The sequence below is a fragment of the Hypomesus nipponensis genome, chromosome 14 (assembly GCF_054491055.1).
Source record: "Hypomesus nipponensis isolate SF chromosome 14, ASM5449105v1, whole genome shotgun sequence".
NCBI classification, from domain to species: Eukaryota; Metazoa; Chordata; class Actinopteri; order Osmeriformes; family Osmeridae; genus Hypomesus; species Hypomesus nipponensis.
In genome coordinates this window covers 23,237,261-23,262,068 of record NC_140374.1, presented here as the reverse complement: position 1 = coordinate 23,262,068, position 24,808 = coordinate 23,237,261, and the positions used below count along the sequence as shown (strand labels likewise).

Below are 24,808 nucleotides of genomic sequence, written 5' to 3'. Positions count from 1 at the left end.
TGCCCTCATAATGCACCATGCTGCCCTCACCATGCTGCCCTCACCATCCTGCCCTCACCATGCTGCCCTCACCATACTGCCCTCATAATGCACTATGCTGTCCTCACCATGCTGCCCTCACCATGCTGCCCTCACCATGCTGCCCTCACCATCCTGCCCTCACCATCCTGCCCTCACCATGCTGCCCTCACCATGCTGCCCTCACCATCCTGCCCTCACCATCCTGCCCTCACCATGCTGCCCTCATAATGCACCATGCTGCCCTCACCATGCTGCCCTCACCATGCTGCCCTCACCATGCTGCCCTTACCATGCCGCACCATGCTGCCCTCATACCGCACCATGCTGCCCTCACCATGCTGCCCTCACCATGCTGCCCTCACCATCCTGCTCTCACCATGCTGGCCTCACCATGCTTCCCTCACCATCCTGCCCTCACCATGCTGCCGTCACCATGCTGCCCTCACCATCCTGCCCTCACCATGCTGCCCTCACCATGCTGCCCTCACCATGCTGCCCTCACCATCCTGCCCTCACCATGCTGCCCTCACCATCCTGCCCTCATACCGCACCATGCTGCCCTCACCATGCTGCCCTCACCCTGCTGCCCTCACCATCCCGCCCTCACCATGCTGCCCTCACCATGCTGCCCTCATTCCTCACCATTCTGCCCTCACCATGCTGCCCTCACCATGCTGCCCTTATTCCTCACCATGCTGCCCTCACCATGCTGCCCTCACCATACCGCACCATGCTGCCCTCATACCGCAACATGCCCCCCACCAGTAGCCTGACGTTGTCATACTCATGATTCTAGTCAGAATATGAGTCTGATAACTCTCCGTTGGGCTGTGACTATGGGGCGTGTTTCAACCAAACTCGTAAAACAAATGCCTCGTCGCTGAATTGGATAGACCTACAACCAATCAGAGCAATGTAATATGTTGTTTGTTGAAAACAAATTCAACCCAAGCGCTCTTTTGTGACGTTGATTACGTTACTGTTGATCATCTGTCCATCATCGTATAAAGCCCGCCCTGGCAATTTCATTGGTCCGACCAGCTCCTGGTTTTATACAGTTTGTCCCAAATACGAGCCCCTCCAGACCCAACTTCCCGACCAAATTTTTTCCTGTTATTATGACCAAATGAGATAATATTAAGACCATAACATGTGTTACTAAGGCAGTTTGACTATAGGTCATGATGAAATGTTTAACACTGTAGTGAAATATCCCATTGGGAAATATAATGTTGTATTCTGAAATCATTCATTGTTTTAATCCTGTGTGTCGGCCTCCTTTCAGATGTGCCGCACAAGATTGGACGCATCATTGAGGGCAGTCCTGCTGACCGCTGTGGCAAGCTGAAGGTGGGTGACCGCATCCTGGCTGTCAACGGCCAGTCCATCATCAGCATGCCACACGCCGACATCGTCAAGCTGATCAAGGATGCTGGGCTGACCGTCACACTACATATCATACCTGAGGAAGGTGAGAGGAATACTTTGAAACTCTGGCTTTGGTCATGTTTATGGAAGGACTTTATGCCAACAAACCAGTTTGAATTGAGCCATGCCAGGTCTGTCGTCCATTGCTATTGACTCCAGGCCAGGGCAGATTAATCTCTGTCATATTTGGATGTGTTGATACATACTGTGGACATAAATACAGAAATGCATGCCAGTGAAGCATATTGAATCGAAATAAATTAAATTAAAAGAATAAAATGAGTGAGAGAGTTGGAGAGAGAGCGAGGACGATGGCATGTGTTAGCCTTCTGCTGCTCCTGCCCTTCAGGGCACACAGCGTTGTTCCTAATGGTTGCTAAGAACATCTCTGTTGCTGGGTTTGAGCATGTTACCATGACAACTTCCCATCACAGATCCCCATTCGGGACCTGGTTCAGAGAAACACAGTCCCCAGACCCAGCCCAGTCCTGTAGCCCAGCCCAGCCCAGCTGTCGCCCCGCCCGCCTCAGCAACAGGCCAACCAGGACCACCGCCTCCCCAGCCAGGATCTCCAGCCCCCCAACCCGGCCCAGCATCCACCCCGCCCGGCCAGCAACAGAGCCCGGTGAGCCAGCCCACCGGACCCCCTCCTCCACAGATCTACCTCCATGATGGCAGGTGAGACCCCTCTGGTAACAACTGTGTCCTACTGTACACACAGTACAACATGTCCTGAAGAGGTATGGTAGTGTGAGACTGTATTAGTATGAGGCTGTATCAGTGTGTGTGTGTGTGTGTGTGTACATCTAGAGGAACACGTGTTTTATGATCCTATCCTGCTCGAACCTTGACAACTACCTGAGCCAGTGCAGCTGCCCCAGAATGCCTCTTTCTCTCCCAGGCTCTGTTGCATAACCTCCACTTAACTCTGACAGCGTCAGTGAATAATTCACCTCCAGATCTCCTCTCAATAATGCATTTCTTTCTGCCCCAGGGCACTTTGCCCCATCAAAATCTGAGAGGTGTGTGTGTGTGTGTGGGACTGACTGAATGTGTGTTTGCGTGTGTGTGTGTATGTACGTATATGTGTGTGTGTATGAGTAAGTAAGTTATTAAGAGCTTGTGAGCTCCCAGCGCTGTGGGCTTGTTCTCTTGAAGGCTGCAGCTTTATGAAAGTTTCAGAGCCTAGCAGGATGATATGTCCTCTGCTGATGGGTTCAGAGGAAACCAGCCCGTTATCATCCTATCATCCTCTTGATCGCCCTGCTACTGTGGTGTACCCTAATAATCAGTTCGTTTTCTTGACCATAATGATTGACAATTCCCCTTAGGATCCGGTCAATATCTTCATCTATAAACTGTGATTGGTCAATATCTTCATCTCTAACCTGTGATTGGTCAGTAGATCAGAGGTGAAAGCAAGACAAGACGTTAAACCGGATATCCGCCAGCCCCCATTCACTGACTACCGGCAGCCCCCAGTAGACTACCGCCATCCACCAGTAACAGACTACCGGCAACCGCCAACATTGGACTACCGGCACCCCCCCCCTCTCCTGGACTACCGGCCACACCCGGCCACCGCCCAGTTTCCCATTGGACAGTTTCCTCCAGACTTCAGACCACAGGTACCACTCACACAGGAACGACATAGGAGGTATCAAAAAATAATGGACATCCTGCAGCTAATAAGGATCGAGTTTTCAACCTGACCACACAAAGGCACACACACACACACACCCACAGGAATAATCTAAGATACTCTCACACACACATGCTCACACATGACCACAGATGCAGATGTTGTCCACGCCTCAGTCACTGTCGTCTGGGCCCCTGCAGCTCAGCGTGGTGCCACTGCAGGACTATGACTACTTCACTGTGGAGCTGGAGAAGAGTGCCAAAGGCTTTGGCTTCAGCATCCGTGGGGGGCGGGAGTACAAGATGGACCTGCTGGTGCTGCGTCTGGCTGAGGACGGGCCTGCCATCCGCAATGGCAGGATGAGGGTGAGATGACGTCACTTCTGTCTCCAGATTTGATTGTAGTGCTGCGTTGTTGACTTATTGCAGTCCTGCTTCTGTACATGTCCCCCTAAACTGGAGACCTTCTCCCCTCCTTCCCATGTCCCCCCCTCCCCTACAGGTGGGGGACCAGATCATAGAGATTAATGGGGACAGCACCAGGGACATGACCCATGCTCGGGCCATTGAGCTGATCAAGGCTGGTGGCCGGAGGGTTAGGCTGCTCCTGAAGAGAGGCACAGGGCAGGTGCCTGAGTATGGTGGGTCTCTCCAAAACAGGCTCTAATCCCCTAACCCGAACCTAGCCCTCTAACCCTAACCCTCTAACCCTAACTCTCTAACCCTAACTCTCTAACCCTAGCCCTCTAACCCTAACCCTCTAACCCTAGCCCTCTAACCCTAACCCTCTAACCCTAACTCTCTAACCCTAACTCTCTAACCCTAACCCTCTAACCCTAGCCCTCTAACCCTAACCCTCTAACCCTAGCCCTCTAACCCTAACCCTCTAACCCTAACCCTCTAACCCTAACCCTAACCCTAACCCTAACCCTAACCCTAACCCTCTAACCCTAACCCTCTAACCCTAACTCTCTAACCCTAACTCTCTAACCCTAACTCTCTAACCCTAACTCTCTAACCCTAACTCTCTAACCCTAACTCTCTAACCCAGGGCTATTCAATTAGAAAACCAAAAGGTCCACTCACCAAATTTCCATTCAGTCCAGGGTTCGCAACAGGGATGGTATATTTTTCTGGCCCTTACCTCATAGTTCTGGGGTCATTTTGTTTAAAGTGTCTATGCTGTGTGTCATAGTGACGTCTCACGTTTTGACAAGGGCAACCGTCTCATTGCAGATTAAACACATCGGTGTTGTGCTCCAAACCGGCAACACAAATGCGTCAGTCCATTCTGTCTGAAATTTGCGATTTTCACCAGATTTTCAGGCTCTTTTTGGGTTTAGAGCACGCCATGATTTTTGCCAAGGAAGAAACAGGTACCGTTAGCAAATCCATTAGCCTGCGTTGTTGCGAATGACACACACAACCTGAGTGACCCACAGAGGTTGCGGCACAACGTTGAGTGAGTTGTCATGGTGATTTCAGTTATTGCAGCTCCTGATTGGACACTGAAGATTTAGTAGGAACAAAATATAAGCTATAGCGCAAAATCACGCATCAAATTAGAATGGTTATTTTGGCTTCGGTCCAAATTGTACTGTGCCCAGGTCCGTCAGTGAGTACACCCTGCTCTAACTCCATCTGTATCATTCTAACTTCTCTGTCCATTCCTATCTATCTTTCTCTCTGCCTCCTTCTCCCCTTATTCCTTTCCTCCTGCTCTCTCCATCTCTCTACTTCTCTTTCCATCCCTCCTCTTCCTCTATAACGCCTGCTTGATCCACCCTCCTGTACACCTGTCTTTATCATTGTTGCTGCTTACTAAGACAAACAGCACACAAACAGAACAGGTCAACTTCAGTCTGCTCTCTGCTGGTCCACAGTACACCTGCTTTGGAGACTACCTCTATTTACCTTCACACAGTCACACTGTTGTTTCTTATCTGATGATGTTGATCGTATGATTCTCTAACCAGTGTGTGGTGTAACCCTGATGGCTGAAAGCTGAATCTGTATTACTAACTAACAGTACATGTCTGGTGTAAGTCTAATGATTGGTTTAGGCTTGTACTTGCCTTCCCTCAGGACTGGTACCGTCCAACCTGGCTATGTGCATGCAAGGTGACACTCTAAGCTCCCCCTATTTCTTCCTAATGGGACATTCTAAAGACACGGTTCGTGACCAGCACGTCTAGCCGCATGTCCATAATGTGTTTGTGTATGTGTGTGAACACAATAGTGGGTGTGTAAGCATGCTTGTGTGGGCACGTACATAGCGTGTGTGTATGTGTGCATGAATAATGTGTGCGTGTGCATGTCAGTGTGTGATTGTATGTTTTCAGGATGGTCTTGGTAGAGAAAGCCCTCAGGTATGTAGAGGAGCCATGTGGCAGAGCAGGGAGTCATCGCTCTGACACACACACACACACACACACACACACACACTAACCCTAACCCATGCACACACCTTTGACGAGTGATTTGATGAGTAGATGCGATTCTGAAGTCTAGATGGAGAGATGCTCATTATTCTGAGTGACTTTGTTCCTCCTGTCCCTCCAGACAGTCTGGAGGGCAGCAGTGTGGGGGGGCAGCTGGGGGGGAGGGCAGCTGGGGGGGCAGCTGGGGGGGCAGCTGGGGGGGCAGCAGGGGGGAAGGCAGCAGTGTGGGGGGGCAGCTGGGGGGGAGGGCAGCTGGGGGGAGGGCAGCAGTGTGGGGGGGCAGCTGGGGGGGAGGGCAGCTGGGGGGGCAGCTGGGGGGGAGGGCAGCAGTGTGGGGGGGCAGCAGGGGGGGGGCAGCAGGGTTAAAACTGTAGTAAGAATGGTACTGGACTCCTGGTGCCTCGCAGTACTCTGCCTGAAACACTCTCTGCACTGCACCTCTCTGCACTGCACCTCTCTGGATGCTCCCCACCCATAGAAGAGCCAGTTGTCATAGAAACGCTGAGTGGATACAAATGTGGCGCTGAGCATGCAGAGGAGGCATGCTGTTTTCATATGGCGGTGTGAGTTGCGTGTGTGAGTGCATGTTTACAGGTAAATGTCTCCCCTCCAGTCTTACTGAGTCTCTCTGCCCCCCAGTAGACGGGGCCTCCAGCAGGGATGCCCTTCATCCAGCCCACCCTGCCCTGTCGGAAGTGACCCTTGACCCCCAGACGCCCCCCCCCCTGCCAGCCTCATCCAATCCAGTATCCGCCTCAGACTCCCCTCACCAGCTCTCTCTAGAAGCCCCTCTACGTATGGTGGGCCTGGCTCCACAGCAGACAGACCTCTGGTCCACAAGAGGGGGCCCAGGTGGCAGGTCCACCCAGCCAAGGTGCACAGTCCAGGGGCAGGAAACCCATCCGGTGCCTCGAGATGTTGAGGGGGGACACTGGCAGATGCAGCCCCGGCCCTTGAAAGCTGCCTGGGGAAGGAGAGATGGAGAGAACAGTAGCCCCGGGGGTGAGAAGGAGCAGGCACAAGCTGCCTGGCCCTGGGACCCATACCTGAATGTGAGCTTGAATGGAGGTGACCCTGGGCATCTTGAGGAGAGGCCTGAGCCCAGAGGCCTGAGCCCAGAGGCCTGAGCCCAGAGGCCTGAGCCCAGAGAGTTGGAGGAGGCACTAGGTCACAGTGGGCTCTACTGACACTCTCTGGGCCTGGAGGGTCCTGTGGATGGGAGTGCAGGTGCTGTAGGGCCCTGGGGCTCCCCTGGGCAGGACAGACCGGCCGGCACCCTCCGGTCCTGGACCTCCACACTGAGCAGATAGACCAGATGATGTGTAGTCAGCCTGTGTAAGACTAGGCTGGACTGGCAGGGCTCATCTCAGGCTCTCCATTCAACCCTACAGTCACATCCTAGAGGAATCTTGTCCTCCCCTCCTCTCTCCCCCTCTCCCCCTCTTCTCTCCCCCTCTTCTCTCTCTAGCCTCGGACCAGCCAAGCGCATCACAAGCTGATTGGACAGTTGATAGGAATCGAAAGGGGAGGGGTATGGAGGTCTGGGTGGGGCAGAGAGGGAGAGGATGGAGGGACACCTGTGGAAGGGACACGGCCCTAACATCGAGGACATTTCTGTTAAAGATACACATGTTAGATTATACATGCCTATCAATATATCATATACTGTAAATGTAAACATTTGAAAAATATGTACATTTTTGTCAGCTCAAAAGCATCCCTGTTGATGTTTTTTGAAGCGTTGTTGTAGTTAGATACCTTGTAAAGAACAGTCCTCCATGGGACAGTTTTCGCAGATACAAATTCCCATGGCCTGGACAATATATACATATCAACGAAGATCAACGATTTATGGAGGCAAACCAGCGTGTCATCAAAGGAGGACAGGAAACAGCATGTCATCAAAGTGGGACACACAATGGAGTGTCATCACACAGGAACACAGACCATAGTGTCATTGGACTGAGGAATTCTCCAGACAAACAACCTGTCAGGTGCATGATTTTGAGTCTGTCGGCTGCAGTTTCAAATATGATGAGGGACTCTTGCTCCCCCTAGAGGTAGAATGGAGAGAGCATCTGCTGTGTGACTGTTTACTGGTAAAACAAGCTGTGGGACAAGACAGGAACATCAATAGACTTGTTTTTGGTACCTATGGATGTATCACCAATCAGAAGGCTTGTGTTATTTAGCTGCAAGTTGATTGGTGGATCAGGCTCTCGAGCCACCATTGGGGGAACCAGTCACTGCAGAGTACAGAGAACTGTTCCATGTTCCTACAAGGAACAGAAACCGTTCTGTGTTTTCATGTCTATGCCTTTACTGTGCTACTGGAGCCACAACACTGTGGGAGGGGCCTAGGTGGATGGGAGGGGCCTAGGTGGATGGGAGGGGGAGGGTATAGGGGGCGGGGCGGAGTGCCTTACTGAAACTAATGCAGAGCTGTTACCATGGCGATAGCGGGTCATTTTATTGCGTGGGCAAACAGAATGCTAAGTTGATGTGAGAGATATAAAGTTACACATATGAGACAGTGTATTTCCTGTTCTCTCATGGGCAGAAACATTCGATTTCCTGACTGTAGATTACTTTGCCACCCAAAGGTGTAGAGCTATTGTGGCTGGCCCCAGGGCCTGTGGGGACCCAGGGCCTGTGGGGACCCAGGGCCTGTGGGGACCCAGGGCCTGTGGGGACCCAGGGCCTGTGGGGACCCAGGGCCTGTGGGGACCCAGGGCCTGTGGGGACCCAGGCCAGCCCCAGGGTCTGTAGCACAGGGCTTTAAGGTCACAGTGGTCTTAGATCCAGCCAGGGCTACACCCTAACCTAGGACCCCTCCCCCATCTTAGCAAGACTGTGGTCACTGAAGCACCACCAGCGTTCCTTAAAGAAGTGTTGCAACAGCAGAATTTCACTTTAATTCCAACTCATCAATGGAGCGAACGCAGATTTAATGCCAAGTTACCATTCATACAATTACAGGATACAGATGTTGCAGCTTCGAAAAAAGTAGTGCCAATATTGAATAAGTCTGCCCCGTGTGTAGAGGGAATTCTGGCTGAGCGTCTCATTTAGACTGGTAAGGTGCTTCGTGTCTGATCGTAGAGGAAAAAATAAACTCAAGTTCCCTATTTCGGCTCCAGTCCAAGATGGCCTCTGTCATTGTAGCCCACAGACTGAATGTGTGTAGATTTTTATCATCTGAAACTGTAAAAACCACGTAAGAGTGCAAAGCTAAGCGCGTTGATGATGCTTCCGCCCTCCATGTCAAGGCTGAGCAGACTGCTGTTGCTGAGTCGTTTGAACACAGAAAAAAAATGATGCCTCAACGGTGTCTGTGAAGGAGGCTACGCTCATGGAGCCCATTGAGATCAGTATATCTGTCGTGTTACCTGTGTGTTACTCACCCTGTACAGTTGTACTCCTATGGGTTACCGTATCATTGATACTGTAGTTTCAAAGACGTGAACAACTATTTTTATGAAATGCGACAGTACGGATATATTACATTTTGCTAAAAAAAAAAAAAATTGTTTACTGAAAGCTATTCTGACATACTGTCAAATAAACTCTTGACATGGTGTATTCCTGCTGACTCACCCTCATGTGTTAGATAACAGCTCATATGCCTGCTTGCAGGTAGAGAAAATGTTTACCTTTAACCACATGTTTACCTTTAACCACATGTTTAACAGAAATGACGGATGGTTCTAAGAATACTAGACAGAAATGTGTACTAGTTCTGTTTTATTATTGCAAGTAGTAATGACTTTTTTGCCTCCTTTTTTATTTTATGACTCAAAATGTACGAGATTGACAGGCAGACTGACCTAAACCCCGCACACCTCACACAAGTATCTTACCCAACACTACCAGGTCTTGGTGTATAAATGTGTTGCATTACCCTGAGATCAGCTGATGGTGTCAGCTAGTTACCAGGTAAAACAGTCCAGTCTACTCATCTGATTGGTAAATGACACTGTGAATGTGCTTACTAGAGTCTGTGTTAAAAACACTTCCTATAAGAAAACAAACTAGCCAATGGGCTACAAGGATAAATCTTGGCCATCCATTAAAAGATTTGCGTCAGTGGGTATGATTTCCTGTAGGGGTGGGATCCTGGGCATTCACCTGGTCCTCCTGCGGGTGCAAATGATCATCCAGTAACCTCTCCTGAATGAGAGAGATGGAAGAGAGGGTGAGCATGACAGACACAGACACACAGTCTGAGGGGGATGTTGTGGGTGACTTGCCTCCTGTGGTTTGTAGGCGCCCAGCTGGAAGCGACAGCAGACCACATCCACTAAGAACCCCCCCACGCCATGAAGCATGCCTGTGGATGGGTCAGACAGGATGGTGGAGGTCAGACAGGGTGGTGGGGGTCAGACAGGGTGGTGGGGGTCAGACAGGGTGGTGGGGGTCAGACAGGGTGGAGGGGGGTCAGACAGGGTGGAGGGGGGTCAGACAGGGTGGTGGGGGTCAGACAGGGTGGTGGGGGTCAGACAGGGTGGTGGGGGTCAGACATGGTGGAGGGGGGTCAGACAGGGTGGAGGGGGGTCAGACAGGGTGGTGGGGGTCAGACAGGGTGGTGGGGGTCCAGACAGGGTGGTGGGGGGTCAGACAGGGTGGTGGGGGTCAGACAGGGTGGAGGGGGGTCAGACAGGGTGGAGGGGGGTCAGACAGGGTGGAGGGGGGTCAGACAGGGTGGAGGGGGGTCAGAGCTCTGTGAGTGGGGGAGTGTTGACAGTCATTGTCAAGATGTGTGTAAGACTTGGATGACATACTTAAAAACAAGTTCTAGAACCAAATGCAATTCATCTTAATTTGCCAACTGGACGCAATATGACATACACCAGATCAATGTATACAATATATATATTTCCAGTTGTGCATTAGGTGAATACCAGATGTGCACCAGGTGAATACCTGTCGTGGAGAAGATGCCCCCAACGATGCCACAGAGCCGGACCAGGAACTTCCACAGGGGCATGTGTTGCTCGGTAACCGTCACCATGAGAGAGCTGATGTCATACTTCATGAAGATCCCAGAGACACCGTGGCTTCCTGCTGCGTGGTCGATCACACGGTCCTAGAGGGGTGACCACACATACAGAACTCAGAAATGCATCACCCCCCCAAACCTGACCACTGACCTTCGACCCTGACCTACCCGCTCAGTAACAGAGTACTGGTGTGTCTCAGCAGAGATCTGGTAGGTGTTGAGCTTGGTGGGCACTATGGTGATGAAGTATTGGAACATCTGGTTGTCTGAAGAGACAAAAGTATTCACGCATTATCAGAAAAAACTGAAGTTTCAAAACTATCCAACCATGTATATTGCTGTAGATCAGGGTTCTCCAATCCTGGTCCTCGAGGGCCGCTGTCCTGTATGTTTTAGATGTTTCCCTGCTCCAGCACACCTGATTCAAATGAATGGTCATTACCCAGCTTCCACAAAGCTTGATAACAACCCATTCATTTGAATCAGGTGTGCTGGAGCAGGGAAACATCTAAAACATACAGGACAGTGGCCCTCGAGGACCAGGATTGGACAACCCTGCTGTACATAAACTAAGTGTGCAGTTGTCCTATGGTGAAGGACTTACGGCTGGTGCAGACCTTCTCCGTCCCATCCAGAGGGTTCAAGATGCCTGGGATCTCCTCCCCAAACGACAAGTGATCGATGCGGTGGGAGAAGTTAAACGCTGACACATCCGCAAAACATCAATAATCAATCAATGGAATTTTCGACATGCTTATATTGAGAGACCGCAAACGTGAAAGAAAGAGAAAAAGACTTACAGTCGTGGCTGACCAGAGCAGCTAAATGGGCATGGCCTCTGGGATGAGGAATGGCCCTGCGGCGAGGAAGAAATGACAGAGGTTATCTATACACTGTTCTTCCAACATTAAAGCACCAGACTTATCCACACATCATCAGCAGACACACACTGAGCAGAAGCTGGGTAGAAGTAGTGAGTGTGCGTGTAAACTGGGTTTCCTTGGAAACACATACTTTCCTACGGTGATGTGGAAGTTCCCTGCCACCTTGTTAACGTAGAGGTGTCCGTGTATCCTGCAGGCCTGCAGGGGCTGGGGCGGGCTGTCCTCCCTGGGCAACAAGAACAACACACCTGGTCACCTAATAAAACCTTCACCTGAAGGAAGGGCTGTGTGGGGGTCAGACCTGGGGGGGAAGGGCTGTGGGGGGGGGGGTCAGACCTGGGGGGAAGGGCTGTGGGGGCTCCTTTCATGGCAGTCTTGAAGAGAACATCCTGCAGAGAGTGTTCCTCCCTGAGACGATCCTGGATGTGCAGCAGAGTCCTGGGAGGTGAGGAGAGAGGGAGGTGAGGAGAGAGGGAGGGAGATGGAGGGCAAGGTAAAGGAGTGATGAAGGGAGGGAGGAGCGTGGGAGAGAGGTAGAGGATAGGAATGAAGGGAAGAATGGTCCAAGGAAGGGAGTCCAAAAGAGGAGTAAGCGGAGAACAAAGATAAATAATGGACAGATGGAGAAGAGGGATGGACAAAGCAAAGAGAGACAGCTGTCACTAACATTACAAACCCACAATCTGAAATATTTGACCTTGGATACCTGAAAATGCAGTACAGGGTCTTACATGTGCCACAGTCTTTGCTGGGGTGAGAGCTCAAACATGACCTAAACAGAAACAACACAAATACCATCAGGAAAGTATGCAGTTTATACATTCACCTAACCCACAATGCAGCATTATCATAATAGGATGTGTTCAGCCATTGGCTGTTCATCAATCCACGTTTTTTTCCCTTCTTGTGTTCTTTCGAACTTGTTTGACGTCATCTTTCATTGCCCAAGTACGGTTCCAATCCAAAGAACACAAGTCACCAAGAACGCCAAAAATACCCGGAAATGTTCCCGATCCGCCCCTTTTATTGAGGATGCATCGGATGGTGACCTGACCAGCGAGAACGCTTCTGATTTCCCAGAAGTTCTTGCAGACTTGCAAGACCATTCTCGCATGGACGCTTGCAAGAACGTTCTTCAAAAGAATGTACTTACGTTCTCAGCGTTCTTCGGATTGATAAACAGCCATTGTGTCTTGTAGTGGATGTTTAATCTATCCATGCAGTTCTGTCCTGCTATTGGACAAGACTGGTGGTTCTGTCCTGCTATTGGATGAGACTGGTGGTTCTGTCCTGCTATTGAGGTTGGAAGTTCTACTCACTGGCTCATACTTCAGCCCATCAGATGCCACCATGGTCTCTGCCAAGTCCAGCACGTCCGCCCCCACAACTGCACACACACACACATACACACACAAGTTCATGGACACAATGAAGGATGGTGCCAATCCGACATATTTTGTGGTTACAGTAAGGAGAAGGAATAATGTACAACAGTATACTTACACTGGCACCTCATGGCAACGGTTATGTCAACATTTATTCTTAATTTACTGCAAAGCAAGAGAGAGTGCAAGACATTAAATCATAGCGATACTGAATGACAGTACTCTCTAATGAGTGTGACATCTGACACTGTTACTGTGAGCTGGGAGAGATGACAGAAACACAATATATTTAACTTTTATGACAAACTGCTGCTTCACCTGGAGAAGTCTTTGTCAACTTCATACTCATACTTCATCCATGTGTCTCGATACACAAAGAACTCCAGGAACGCAAGCAGGGCCATGAAGCTGAAGGCCACCAAAGACACTGTTGGACGCAGAAAGAGGACATAGATGATCATGTAGGCCTAATTTAACAACCTCATTCTAGACAGAGAGGAGAATGCAGCACGAAGAAGTTGTAGCTGTGACAACACATGGTTTGCAATACATGAACACCTTGTACCAACTCCCTCACCTGTTCCGCCAGTTGCTGTGGTCTCCACGTAACTTTCGGGAACTTTAGGGAAAGCGTCTAACTCTCTCACCAGGCTGAAAGCCTTCTTTCGGGACAACCTCCTCATCTTCTGGAACTGGATTGCTCAGAATCCCTCATTACCAGTACAACACTGACAGGAACAACACATTCTGTTTCAGATCATGTTTGAGATGCAAGACGCATCACTCGGAGTTGGATGTCTCTGGGCATGAGGGATTAGAAACAAGTCTAAGGAATACACAGATGCACTGGCTAGCTAGATAGGCTACTGCTGTCAAGCTTTGTTATCGCTGACGTTGGTTAACGCTATTGCTTGTTAGCTAGCATCACTATACTAGCGACGCTGATTGAGCCAGTTGTCAGTACCATACCTTGGTCTTAAAACCTGCCTTATGGAAAATGCGTTGTTTTTTTATATCAGTCCATCGTATCATGCTTTCCCATACGGAACTTGTCTGATTCATTAATTTTGGGTTTTGGATTTCAAGTCTTTCCACATTTAAGTGAACTTTAACCTTTCAAAAAGCACATCGATATTTACAAGGCGCCTTCTGCTGGTGGGAGGGGAATAAAGGCGATTTTGACAGTTTACGTCACCATTCGAGTATACATTTAATCACATTGAAGATATGACGCTTTTCAAAGTATTTAACCATGAACTTTACATTAATTATCTGTAAATACGCCCAAATTCAAACAATTTTTGAAATTAGGTTACACAACTTTGAACATAAGCCATAAAACAAGTGTATTTGGGTTCTGCAGTTTCAATTACATAAACAACACAGATGTTTAGATAGCTATGGCTATAATTACATACATCTTGTTTGAGCAGGCATAACTAACCAAGTTCACTACCTCTGAACACGGATGTCTTCAAGCTAAATAGTGATTCAAAAAGACACACTTGTGCACACACACACACACACGAGAAGGACCTATGCCCCCACAGAAGTAAGTATTCTGTTCCATGTTAGGGGCTGGAGGCCTAGCATCTGGAGCATTCCTATTACAACCATTTTTCTTCATTTGCTCCTGGAGTAGAGACAAGTGATCTCCTCTCATAGAACATCAGCCAAGTCTGACCAATAGCTTCAATAGACGTCAGAGTTATTCTGAATGTTTAGAACAGTGGTGTAAGCCACCCCCCCCAAATCAACATTGTGTGAGGCGAGGTGCTAAAACCTCCACATGGACAGAGTCTAGATGAGGTCCTAGATCTCTACTCTGCAGGGACAGAGTCTAGATGAGGTCCTAGATCTCTACTCTGCAAGGACAGAGTCTAGATGAGGTCCTAGATCTCTACTCCGCAGGGACAGAGTCTGGGCCCTCGTCCCGCAGCCCTGCTGCAGGCCAGTCGGAGGTGGGTGTGTCTTGGGGCTCTGAGAGGTCTTCGGAGCAGCGGCTGATGGCGGGCGACACAAGGCCCGGGCTCGTGTCACATGACTCAGTGCTCTGCTCTGAGGTGGCGGCTGTTGTCGTGGCAATGCTGGGTGGGATCAGGCCAAAGTCATCTTCATCATCCTCCAGGGTAGGGGACTCATGGACATCTGTGAGGAGCCAGAGTGATGAAGCACTGTTTCTCAGCAACCTGCATAGACTTCTACGACCAATAATAACAACAATATATTGTAACCCAACGGTGGGGAGTAACTTGATGCAAGGTAGGGAAAACTAATACTCACTGCTGAATGCCTCAGGGTACTGTTTGGCAATCTTTCCCTTCAGTGTCCTGGAGGATAGCACACCATGCATATTAGAGGAGAGCAGTTTGGAAAAGAGAGGAAAGGAGAGGGACATGGCGAGGAGAGGATGATTGTGACCTGCAATGCACCTGATCCTTCTGAAGATGCTGTCCAGGTCCTTCTTCATCTCCACCAGGGTCCTTGTGTGGATAAGGAAGTGTTCATTCACCTGCTGCAGACGCACGTTGGAAAGTCCGTTGAAGTTTATCAGCATCTCGTTCGTTTTCTCAAAGCGGTCCAGCCTAGAATGAGACCCAACCGTCAATATACACCCAGTGTTGTTTACAATGATTTGAAGCATGCAGAGCTGGGCATTTTTGACCAACTCATGTTGGAAATTATTACGTCTCGCTGGCGTTTCAGGCACGTTATGGTTGCTTACATGTGTCTCTGGGCTTGGATAATGGCGTTAACGTCCTCCGAGTTGACCATGCTCAGCATCCTGTTACAGAACATCCCTGAAGCAGTGGGCTCCATGCTGGCTTTTCTACAGCGAAGACAACAATATTGACTATATACACTTGAAATATTTATTTTATTTATTTATTTAATGTTTATTTCAGGCGCAATGGCCCATACACGAAAACATTACAAGAGACATGAATCTACTTATCTAAAATGCCTAACTAAAATATGATATAACTAATCATATTTTACTAATAACAAAGATATGTACAAAACGCAGCAGACTGTTTCTAACTTGAGCTCTACTGAAGGTTTCGTCTTTAACATACTAGCTAACATGGGTCCATTGACAATTATTCTTTGTCTGCGTCACCTCACACGACCTCAAAATTATTATACTGACTTCATCTGTACATTATCACTCAACGCATACGTGTTACTAATAACGAGATTCAAGACTCTAACTCTTACAAAACTACTAGCTTAGTACTAAGCAGGGTGGTAGCCCATCTGATTTCTGATACTCAACCTACTAGCCTATATCAGTGCTAAAAGCTAAAGCTAGCTACCGTACCGTGGCGTCCTACTAGCTGCTTTCTATTCCAAGTTAGATGGGTAGCTACTCACGGTTGAAGTGTCACTTGTGCTCTACGTTAAGAGGAGTAGTCTATTTTATTTATAGACTTTTCTACAATCTTATTTCAATCACTGAAGTGCTTACATCCTCCTGCTTCCGTATTATGTACAGTAGTATCACGTGATTTTGAGTCCAGTAGTGTTAAAATGGGGACCTTCCGTGGGCATCACACGTGTGTGTGTGTTTGTACAATTTAGAATGGGCTTAAGTTTCCCACTATCAAATCAACCACCTAAACCACCATTTATTTTCTGAAAGCTTACATCCTAAGGATGTGATCTGTGGAAAAGACTACAGGTTTGAACACACATTTGACCATTTCTGAACTGTCCATGGGAGATGCTAATTTTTTATGTAGCCTACATAATTATTAGGCTTCTAAACCTATACTGTACCAATTGTGAATTCGATATGGTGATAACATGATTTACAGTTCAGAAATCTTCATATGAACAATTTACATTAAGCTTATTTCAATTATCAATATGAAAGAATGTTCAATGCATCTCCATGTCTCCTGATACAGCCTCGGAGGTGGTTGAGAGTGAGTCAGAGTTCCACTCAAGGTTCAATATGAGGGTGCTCACAGGCAAGTGCAGAATGAATGGAGGTCTATGGAGCTATACCCATCAAAATCCACTTTTCTCCCGATATCATTTTTTGTCTAGTAATTTGAATGTTGCATTTGAAAGGGGAGGCAAAGAAAATACACACTGCTGGGGGTGATTTTTTTAAAGTCACTTTTTTGTTCTCAAAAGCCTTTTAAAATGATAATTACGTCATACAATCAGCATTCATTGGCAGAATGCTAGCGTGTTATGGGCAACAACGACTCACCCTGTAAGAAATCGAAAGGACATAAGTACTCGTTCATTCAACTTTCGACCTATAATCCATGTTAAACTTGCAAAAACTACAATCAAATCTGAGAATTCTCAACAACAATCAGGCAAATGAGACAGCCATCTAGCTCCATAGACTCCCATTCTTTCACTCACCCGCTATCATCCCCAGTGGCACTCTGGTGAAACTGCAACCAAATTCGGTACAATGGGGTTTATGGAGTGGATCAGGGCCATAGACAAATATTTTTATTTGTCTATGGCTCTGGAGTGGATGGGCTCTGGGTGTATACAAGGGGCAACTTGCGGGCCTTAAAAATGCCAATGCAGAAGTGGCGTAAAGTGCAATACCGCTAATGATCGCCAGTAGCCTAGTCCTAACCAGACCCTCGTACATTTAATTTGTACAAAGGGTCTGGGATCGCTCCATTGACAAGCGTTCACTTCCTTGAAGGCTGATACTCTGTTTAAGTGGCCCAGAGCCACTCTGATCTTCCATGAACAATCGCTAGCGTTCGCCTTAGCCAACTCCTTCACAACAGAGCTAGCTGCCGTAGCTGGAAAATGAAACTTTTCCCGAACCCCGTGGGGAGGAGGGCCACAACATCATGACCACCAATAAAACTCAGCAAGGATTGTTCTTGCTCCGGCTTTAACTTAATTGTATCTTGTTTAACTACATGCTCTTATGGTTCTTCCCTTTGGCACTTATCTGTTTTTTCATAATGTATGCTCCATGTTTTGGCTACCCGCAATGTTTGGGCCTATCTCGTTGTTATGATCAGTAACCTATGCACTTTTGTAAAGCTCTCTCTTGAAAGTCGCTTTGGATAAAAGCGTCTGCTAAATGCATAAATGTAAATTTAAGTAGATCAAAGACCGGTATATATGGGGTGCGGTTCTGGCTTGATTGACAGGTCCTGTCTGTAGTGATTTGCAGCCTGTTTGGACAAGTGGGGATCTTCTCAATGGAAGCTAACAATGTTTGCAGTGACTTCGCACCAGAGGCGTTGTTAGACATAAAACTCAACTAGGGGAAAAAGGCCCCGGACACAAGTTTGATATCAGCAGTTTTTTAATTTATTTTTTCATGTAATATTGTTTTCATGTTTTAGTCAAAATAAGATGAATGTTAGGCCTATCTTTAGTTTTTCATGTTTTCTTAGCCTAGCTCAATTCTGACTTTTGTGCCGAGTCCGACACCTGGACTTCTGTGTGCGTGCTGCAGTGGCTATTTGGCAAGATCAGAAGAGTGCGCTGACATGGAATTCTGCGTGCATCGGTTTGTGTTTTCGGTTAAACACTTTTACAAGCGTTGATTGGCATACTGCATTTATTTTTCCGGGATTATCAATCTAAATTAATGCACTGAGTAATAAAGTAAATTGTTAAAACTCAAACTTTTGATTTTACTAGGGAACAACAGATTTATACTGGGGCACGTGCCCCAGTAAAAAGGGTCTAACAACTCCCCTAGCTTTGTAAGTTTTACAAGCAAGGTGCATGCATAGAGGCAAGTAGAGGACACACACACACACACACACACAACTTTGCCCTCTCGCCCAAATATCGTCACTTCCTGCTCCAAAAACCCAAGATGGCGACCAGGAAGTGTAAAAATCAAGGCTTCAAAACGGGCTTTCACGAACCAATGGGTGACGTTACTATGACTACGTCCATCTTTTATATACAGTCTACGGACGAAGTAGCCTGACGTTGTCATACTCATAATTCTAGTCAGAATATGAGTCTGAGAACTTTCCGTTGGGCTTTGACTACGGGGCGTGTTTCAAACGAGCCTGGAAACATGCCTCTTCGCTCAATTGGATAGACCTACAACCAATCAGAGCAACGTAATATGTTGTTTGTTCAAAACGAATTCAACTTAAGCGCTCTTTTGTGACGTGGGGGTTACGTTACTGTTGATCATCTGTCCATAATCGTATAAAGCCCACCCTGGCAATTTAATTGGTACGCCCAGATTCTGGTTTTCTGTAGTACGAGACCCTCCAGACCCAACTTCCCGACCAATTTTTTTTGTGGGCGGGGAAAAGTTGGGCTGGCAGCCAGGCTACGGGCGAAGACGAACATATGCACAACTGAAACTCACAAAAGACACTTTTATTTAAGAAATAAAAAAACTACATTATGTATGAAAAAAATACAAAAATGTATAATGTAGCCTACTAGCTTATCTTAAAAAATGCAAATGCATAGCTACAATACATGCATGTACTAAAGCTACATTTAACTATTCCATTGAATAATTCTTATGGAAATAAGCATCACAAGGATTAGGATACATTAAAGTTTGATCTTTTGACGGATCACTGAAATCCTCATTTAACAGGCTGGGCGTGTTAACATGATCAATTTAACTGAAGCTATAACAATAAGTTACACAACTGAAGGAGCAGAAAATAAATAACAATGTTGCAGAAATACTGAGAGAGCATAAGTGAAGGCATGACTGAAGAATGTTTGCTTGAAAATTACATTCAATCTAATTCACTGAAATACAAAATTGTTTATAAAAAATCCATAACAGGCTATTTAACCAACTATGAAGCAGTCAGTTAAACGGCAAAGCTGCTGAGATACAAATAAATATAAAATAAATAAGAGAAAAAAATAACTCCTTCAAGGAAATTATCCACCCTACGTATTTACAAAATCATTCCTCATCTCCTCTTGAATGGATGAGTTAAATAAAACATAATATGCTATTGTAGTGTTATTTTCTTTCTGTCCGGCAGGCCTATCATTCCATACACAGAAAATTAGTTGGTGCAAAATCTTACTAGGTGCAAAATCTTTCAACTCTCCATAGAAACCTTTATTGATTGGAAATGGGTGAATTTAAGTGTGCTTTGGCTTCTGTTTGATAACTTAGTATATGGTGACACCCTTGCAGTGCTCTTTGTGAAGAGACAATGATTGAACATTTCACACTGAAGCTATTACATCTTTTTTTTAAATTATGAATGTGAAGTTGCTGAGTGCACATTCATTATTATGCATGTGTACCAGCAAAACCTCTATTGAAATTTGAAGCACTTACATAATATGAAAAAGTGAAAAGATTCTTTCACAGTTTTAAGCTCAGAGAAAAGGAAGCCTGGAGAGAAACAGAAGGTTGAGTTATGTGTTTTAGGCTGTTTTGCTGTATTTGTGGAACTGACCATTTTTTTCATTTTTCTTTCTTTAAAAAAAATACTTTGTAGTTTCAGAGTCGTGGAGTCTGATAGGTAAAAGACCAATATACAAAAAGACATTTCCTATTAAGGCCATGCAACAGATTCAATTCATGCTTCTGAGGGGATAGTTTACCCTCGATGAGAAGGCCTTTTCATCATTCATGCAAAATGTACCATACTGTATGTGAGGCTCATAGACGTGTTATTGCTTATCCTGCCAACATACTGACTACTAGTGTTGCCTGTTACTCCACATTAAGGCTGGTAAAATTGTTGGTGCTGTGAATAGGCCTTGCTTGTTTAAACTGGGACCAAAATACAAATATATACAGGTCATTAGAACTATGTACAAGATAGATAAATATATGCTGTAAGTGAAATGTAAAAGTATAAAACGTAAAAATAAAATACAGCTGTATATTTCCAGCCAATGACAAGTCCAGCATTTTCATACTAAGGGGAACACCTTGAGGGCTGTAATGAACATGTAGGGTATTAAATACAACAACCATAGAGGGGAGAAAACAGGACTCCATATGGCTCATCAGTTCACAAGTTACAAAACACAAACAAACAGAAAGAGCACTAACAAAACACACACAAAACTCCCAAACTATTTCAGCTGCCCGTCTCCACGACCCCTCCACTGCTCCTGCTGCTTTATGGTCTGGAGCGTTCCCATGGTGACCTGTTCCTGAGTGAAGAGGTTCTTCTGCAGCTGCTCCTCCTCATCTGGAAGCTCCTCCCCTCTCAGCTCCTCCTCAACCGGCTCCTCCAGCACCTGGAGCTTCTCTCCACCCACCTCCTCAACCTGTTCCTCCAGCACCTCCCCTTCCTCCCCCACCTCCACCTCCTCCTCCTCTTCATCATAGCCATCCTCCTCCTCAGCCTCCTGCTGCTGCTCCTGCTGCTGCTTTCTACGGCAGCAGGGTTTAAAGAGGTGGGGGTCGATCAGCACCTCCCCAAAGCGGCCCTTATAGATGATCCCACAGCACACCCTCTGTCTGAGGAAGACATAATAATTTGAGACACATCTGTGCTGGACTAGCATGACATCAATTAATAATGAAGAGCCTATATTTCTTTACTCAATGTGTGAATCTGGTTATATAGAGCACTAAAAACAATACTGTGATTGTTGAGTAAAATAGAATATACTATGATTTTAATGATGCCTAGAGAAAATCTACACTGTTACAGCACTGTTGACAAGCAATCAGAAATATATACCCAATACAAACAATCCACTATAAGCCCCACCTCTTCCAGTATGTGAGGTCCAGGAACGAGAAGACGGGCGAGCGGCTGGAGCCAGGAGAGAGCTCAGCGTCTGAGCCTTCGTCAGAAGGGCTGTAGCTGGGGGACTGGGCTGGGGACATGCTGGATGTGGTACTGTGGGCATCAGAGTCTGGGCAATGTAGAACAACACAGGCATGGGTACTGTTAGGTGTGGTAAGGGCTGTATCATTACAACCCTAATCTGAATGGGAGTAGCTTTGTGTGGTGACGTGACAAGAGGAAACTCACTGATTCTCTTCAACTCTTTCTGCAGACGGCTGATCTGGCTTGGCCTCACACGCTTGGACAGAGGCTTGATCTTCTTTGGTCTGGAGGACAGCTTCAGACTGGGCCCACCTCGTGCATCAACCACCTGTAGGGGAGCGGAGGTATCAATATTTACTCCTTCTCAGGTGATATGCAATTTTCAGTGTCCTGAGAGGTGCCTACATGATTCCAGTTCTTCTTGGACCCAGTGGGCAGTTTCTTCCATCGCTTCACCAGTAGAACACAGGCGTTACAAATCTCTCCAGTCCGAGTTTCGCACAGTCTTCAGGGGATGAGCAAATGCATGGTTTGGTCAGTTAAGTGAAATAAAGTACTTGTGTTACTGAGAAAGATAGTAGAGAAAGCAAACTGAAATTGAACCCAGAAATCTTAGTGCACTGCATCTATGAACACATTATCCCAAACACATCACTACAACAACCACAAAAGCTGTGTGTCTCACCCAAAGCAGCTAGTGAAGTCCTTTTCGTACCGCTTACTGTCGGTAAAGCGCGAGCTGGAAGACTTGGCGCGGCAGATGCAACAGCCGTCTAAACTCCTGTACATCTTCGGCTTGTGAAAGCCAAACATCTTTAAAAAGCGCACGGACACATACTAAATCGTCTGAAGGGATGGTGGATGGGAAATTCTAGAAACATTCTAGAAAAGTATTTGAGCAGTAAACAAATATGTTATCATCCGCACACAATATTACGCCAAAAATAGGCTACTGATGAAATTAGGTATTTTGCGGTGCTTTGACCCAAATGAGGGAACTAGGTCAGCTGTCTGCGTGTCAGACAGATCATGTCATCCCGCTGCGCTCAGATTGTCTCCCAAATTGTGCACGATCCAACAACATAGCAGAATTATTGTTTGGGCTTCTATAGGCTCATTTTTAATGAATAAAAAATGTGTAGGCTATGTGCATAAGATAACGTCTGGATACAGCCGAAAGAGCCTGCACGTGGGGCTGAACAAAAAGCTGATTTTAAATGTTTTTATTTCATTTTACATTTTGTAATAACTGTTCTAGATTCACTATTGCATAGGCTTAATGCTGTCAAACGTAACAATTTTGTAACGCCCAAAGTAGGCGTCTAAATCTATAGAAGAATCATGCGGCAAAACCGTGTGCCGCGCCCCCAAGACTGTTTTGCCAACTCGGCGGCTGTCGGTCTCCTGACACAGAATGCAGTGCCACAACCACACACTGTAGCCGTAAAAATACAGTATGTGACGTAGCTCAACATGGCAACACACTTCAAAGGCCGGGGGGACGAGGGAGGGGGTGTAGGCTAAAATGAGGCGGCGGGGAATATTTTTATGAATCCGTTCGAAATTAAAAGTTACAAAAAAGCATGAGGAGGAAACCGTTTTTGTATACATACATAAATATGTTCGATTTCGAAAAAAAAAAAAATAGGCTATGTTTGTGGTGAATAGTAGCCTAAGCCTTTCTAACCAGTAGGCTACAGCCGACGGAGCATCGACAAGTTCACCGCCCACTTTCACGAGGAAGCATGGCAAACTAGCAGCCTCATGCGCACCCATTTTATGTAGTACCCGTTCAGGTCAGAATTCATCGGCCCTCTGTGCTCACCTGAACTTGATTCTGATAAATACACGAGTTTAGGTCAAAATTGTCAGCTGAACGGTATTCTTTACGGATTTGGGCAAAATCGGCCTTCGAATCGTCGTGTAATGTCATCTTAACCCTTTGTTATTCAAGTGTTATGCCGCGTCACTGCGCAGTCCATTTTTAACCCCAAACACGCACGAAGTTCAAAGATTTGCGTTTAAACTTGCCCTGTGCTGGTCTGATGGTGTCATTGTATGCATTTCCGTCCGTCTATCGTTACATTTAATTTTATGTGTCCATATGACAGGAATCTTTTGCCTGCTTGTGCAAATACTCTCCAGCCACGGGTGGGCGTGTGAGGTTGGCTAACTTGATAGCCATTTCTATCCGGATAAAGTCAAGGACTGCAGACAAACGTACAAACACAAAAACACAAGGCATAGGGCCTATGTGGATCTGAATATATAATAACAAAGTAAACGGAACAGTCGAACCCACTTAATCTCCCTGTTAAAATATTTGCCAAATCCTTCAGTGTTAAAGCAGTTTGTATTATCAAATACATTTGCTTTGCCTAGGATGCAGGCGCGGGGACCCTTGTTTGCTTCCACCCTACAGAAGTCAACCAACTCTGTTTCACAGATTTACTTTCGCAAGTCGGAAGTAATAGGGTATAATTGAAAAGCATTTTAAAATTTAAGGACATTTGTATTCAAATGTGAAGCGGGTAATTCACACATGAAGATTTAATTGTTATCTCAAGCAGTCAACTCGGGTCTTGTTTTGAATGATGGAATTGAAACCAGACACCTCAGGCTATAGAACAGCCTACTTGTATTTTAAAAGGCACACTACTTGCCGAGACAAAATAAATATGTTGTATGCTTACCTTAATGCAAGGCGGGCGTAGTTGATACAAAGTAATAGCCTTTGAAATGCGTTGTAACGGTGTAACTATTCTCCGGATACAGCAGCATCAGTTCGCGACCACACTCTTGTTGACGTCTCGATGCCTACAAGACTGGATAGTTGTAGACCCTACTACGCACGCGCACCTTACACGCCTCCATTTTCTGATTTTCTTCAATCAAAACCATTTACATAAAGGCATGACGTTTCACTGCGTCTGCACTCTGCCAGCCTTATAAGGATGGGAACATTGCGCGGGAATGGGGGGCTTGGCTCCAGTTGCTAGGGCACATTGGAGAATGTAAGCGAAGAGGCGGAGCCTGTCGTTTTACTATGGAACGCCAGATGGCTTGCATGGAGAGACCCAGCAAGGGATGCACATTGTTTAACGAATTTGTAGCGTCGCCATGATAAACAAACGTGTCAAATCCACAATAAACCTTTAACCATGTCTACTGGTATCTCATAACCCTAACCCTACAGGTATCTCATAACCCTAACCCGTACTGGTATCTCATACAGGCCAGGCTTCTAGCTTAGACACTTGTA

At 46.7% G+C, this 24,808-nt stretch overlaps 4 protein-coding genes across 5 annotated transcripts in view; 1 reads left to right on the top strand and 3 right to left on the bottom strand.

Moving 5' to 3' along the window:
• Positions 1–7,890, top strand: part of magi2b (membrane associated guanylate kinase, WW and PDZ domain containing 2b) — a 42,485-nt gene extending 34,595 nt beyond the window's left edge. Inside the window, exons 17-22 of the mRNA XM_084671360.1 lie at positions 1,307–1,492; positions 1,884–2,127; positions 2,855–3,077; positions 3,292–3,456; positions 3,593–3,731; positions 6,174–7,890. Coding sequence (XP_084527486.1) covers positions 1,307–1,492; positions 1,884–2,127; positions 2,855–3,077; positions 3,292–3,456; positions 3,593–3,731; positions 6,174–6,658 — 1,442 coding nt within the window. The 3' untranslated portion in view covers positions 6,659–7,890. The remainder of the gene's footprint in view (positions 1–1,306; positions 1,493–1,883; positions 2,128–2,854; positions 3,078–3,291; positions 3,457–3,592; positions 3,732–6,173) is intronic.
• A 1,368-nt stretch (positions 7,891–9,258) lies between these two features.
• On the bottom strand, positions 9,259–13,908 carry ergic2 (ERGIC and golgi 2). Its single transcript, XM_084671361.1, has 14 exons — positions 13,769–13,908; positions 13,377–13,527; positions 13,118–13,226; positions 12,918–12,964; positions 12,734–12,801; positions 12,146–12,186; positions 11,751–11,852; positions 11,545–11,640; positions 11,331–11,386; positions 11,135–11,233; positions 10,699–10,796; positions 10,455–10,617; positions 9,782–9,861; positions 9,259–9,701 (listed from the first exon to the last, which is right to left on the bottom strand). Exons 2-14 carry the CDS (start codon positions 13,480–13,482, stop codon positions 9,615–9,617), a joined length of 1,152 nt encoding a protein of 383 aa, XP_084527487.1. The 5' UTR covers positions 13,483–13,527; positions 13,769–13,908; the 3' UTR covers positions 9,259–9,614.
• Positions 13,909–14,049: 141 nt separating this feature from the next.
• kxd1 (KxDL motif containing 1) lies at positions 14,050–16,397 on the bottom strand. Of its 2 annotated transcripts, none has more exons than XM_084671363.1 (5): positions 16,269–16,397; positions 15,525–15,629; positions 15,232–15,384; positions 15,083–15,129; positions 14,050–14,947 (listed from the first exon to the last, which is right to left on the bottom strand). In XM_084671363.1, the coding sequence occupies exons 2-5, from the start codon at positions 15,617–15,619 to the stop codon at positions 14,700–14,702; spliced, it is 543 nt and encodes a 180-aa protein (XP_084527489.1). In that variant the 5' UTR covers positions 15,620–15,629; positions 16,269–16,397; the 3' UTR covers positions 14,050–14,699. The 2 variants fall into 2 exon arrangements, with proteins under 2 accessions (XP_084527489.1, XP_084527488.1); XM_084671362.1 differs by having other exon boundaries at positions 16,175–16,334.
• Positions 16,398–19,132: 2,735 nt separating this feature from the next.
• Positions 19,133–24,403, bottom strand: LOC146259262 (SIN3-HDAC complex-associated factor-like). The gene is made up of 6 exons (XM_084673179.1): positions 24,240–24,403; positions 22,232–22,359; positions 21,952–22,051; positions 21,751–21,874; positions 21,484–21,631; positions 19,133–21,227 (listed from the first exon to the last, which is right to left on the bottom strand). The coding sequence occupies exons 2-6, from the start codon at positions 22,357–22,359 to the stop codon at positions 20,837–20,839; spliced, it is 891 nt and encodes a 296-aa protein (XP_084529305.1). The 5' UTR covers positions 24,240–24,403; the 3' UTR covers positions 19,133–20,836.
• Between the last annotated feature and the right edge of the window lie 405 nt (positions 24,404–24,808).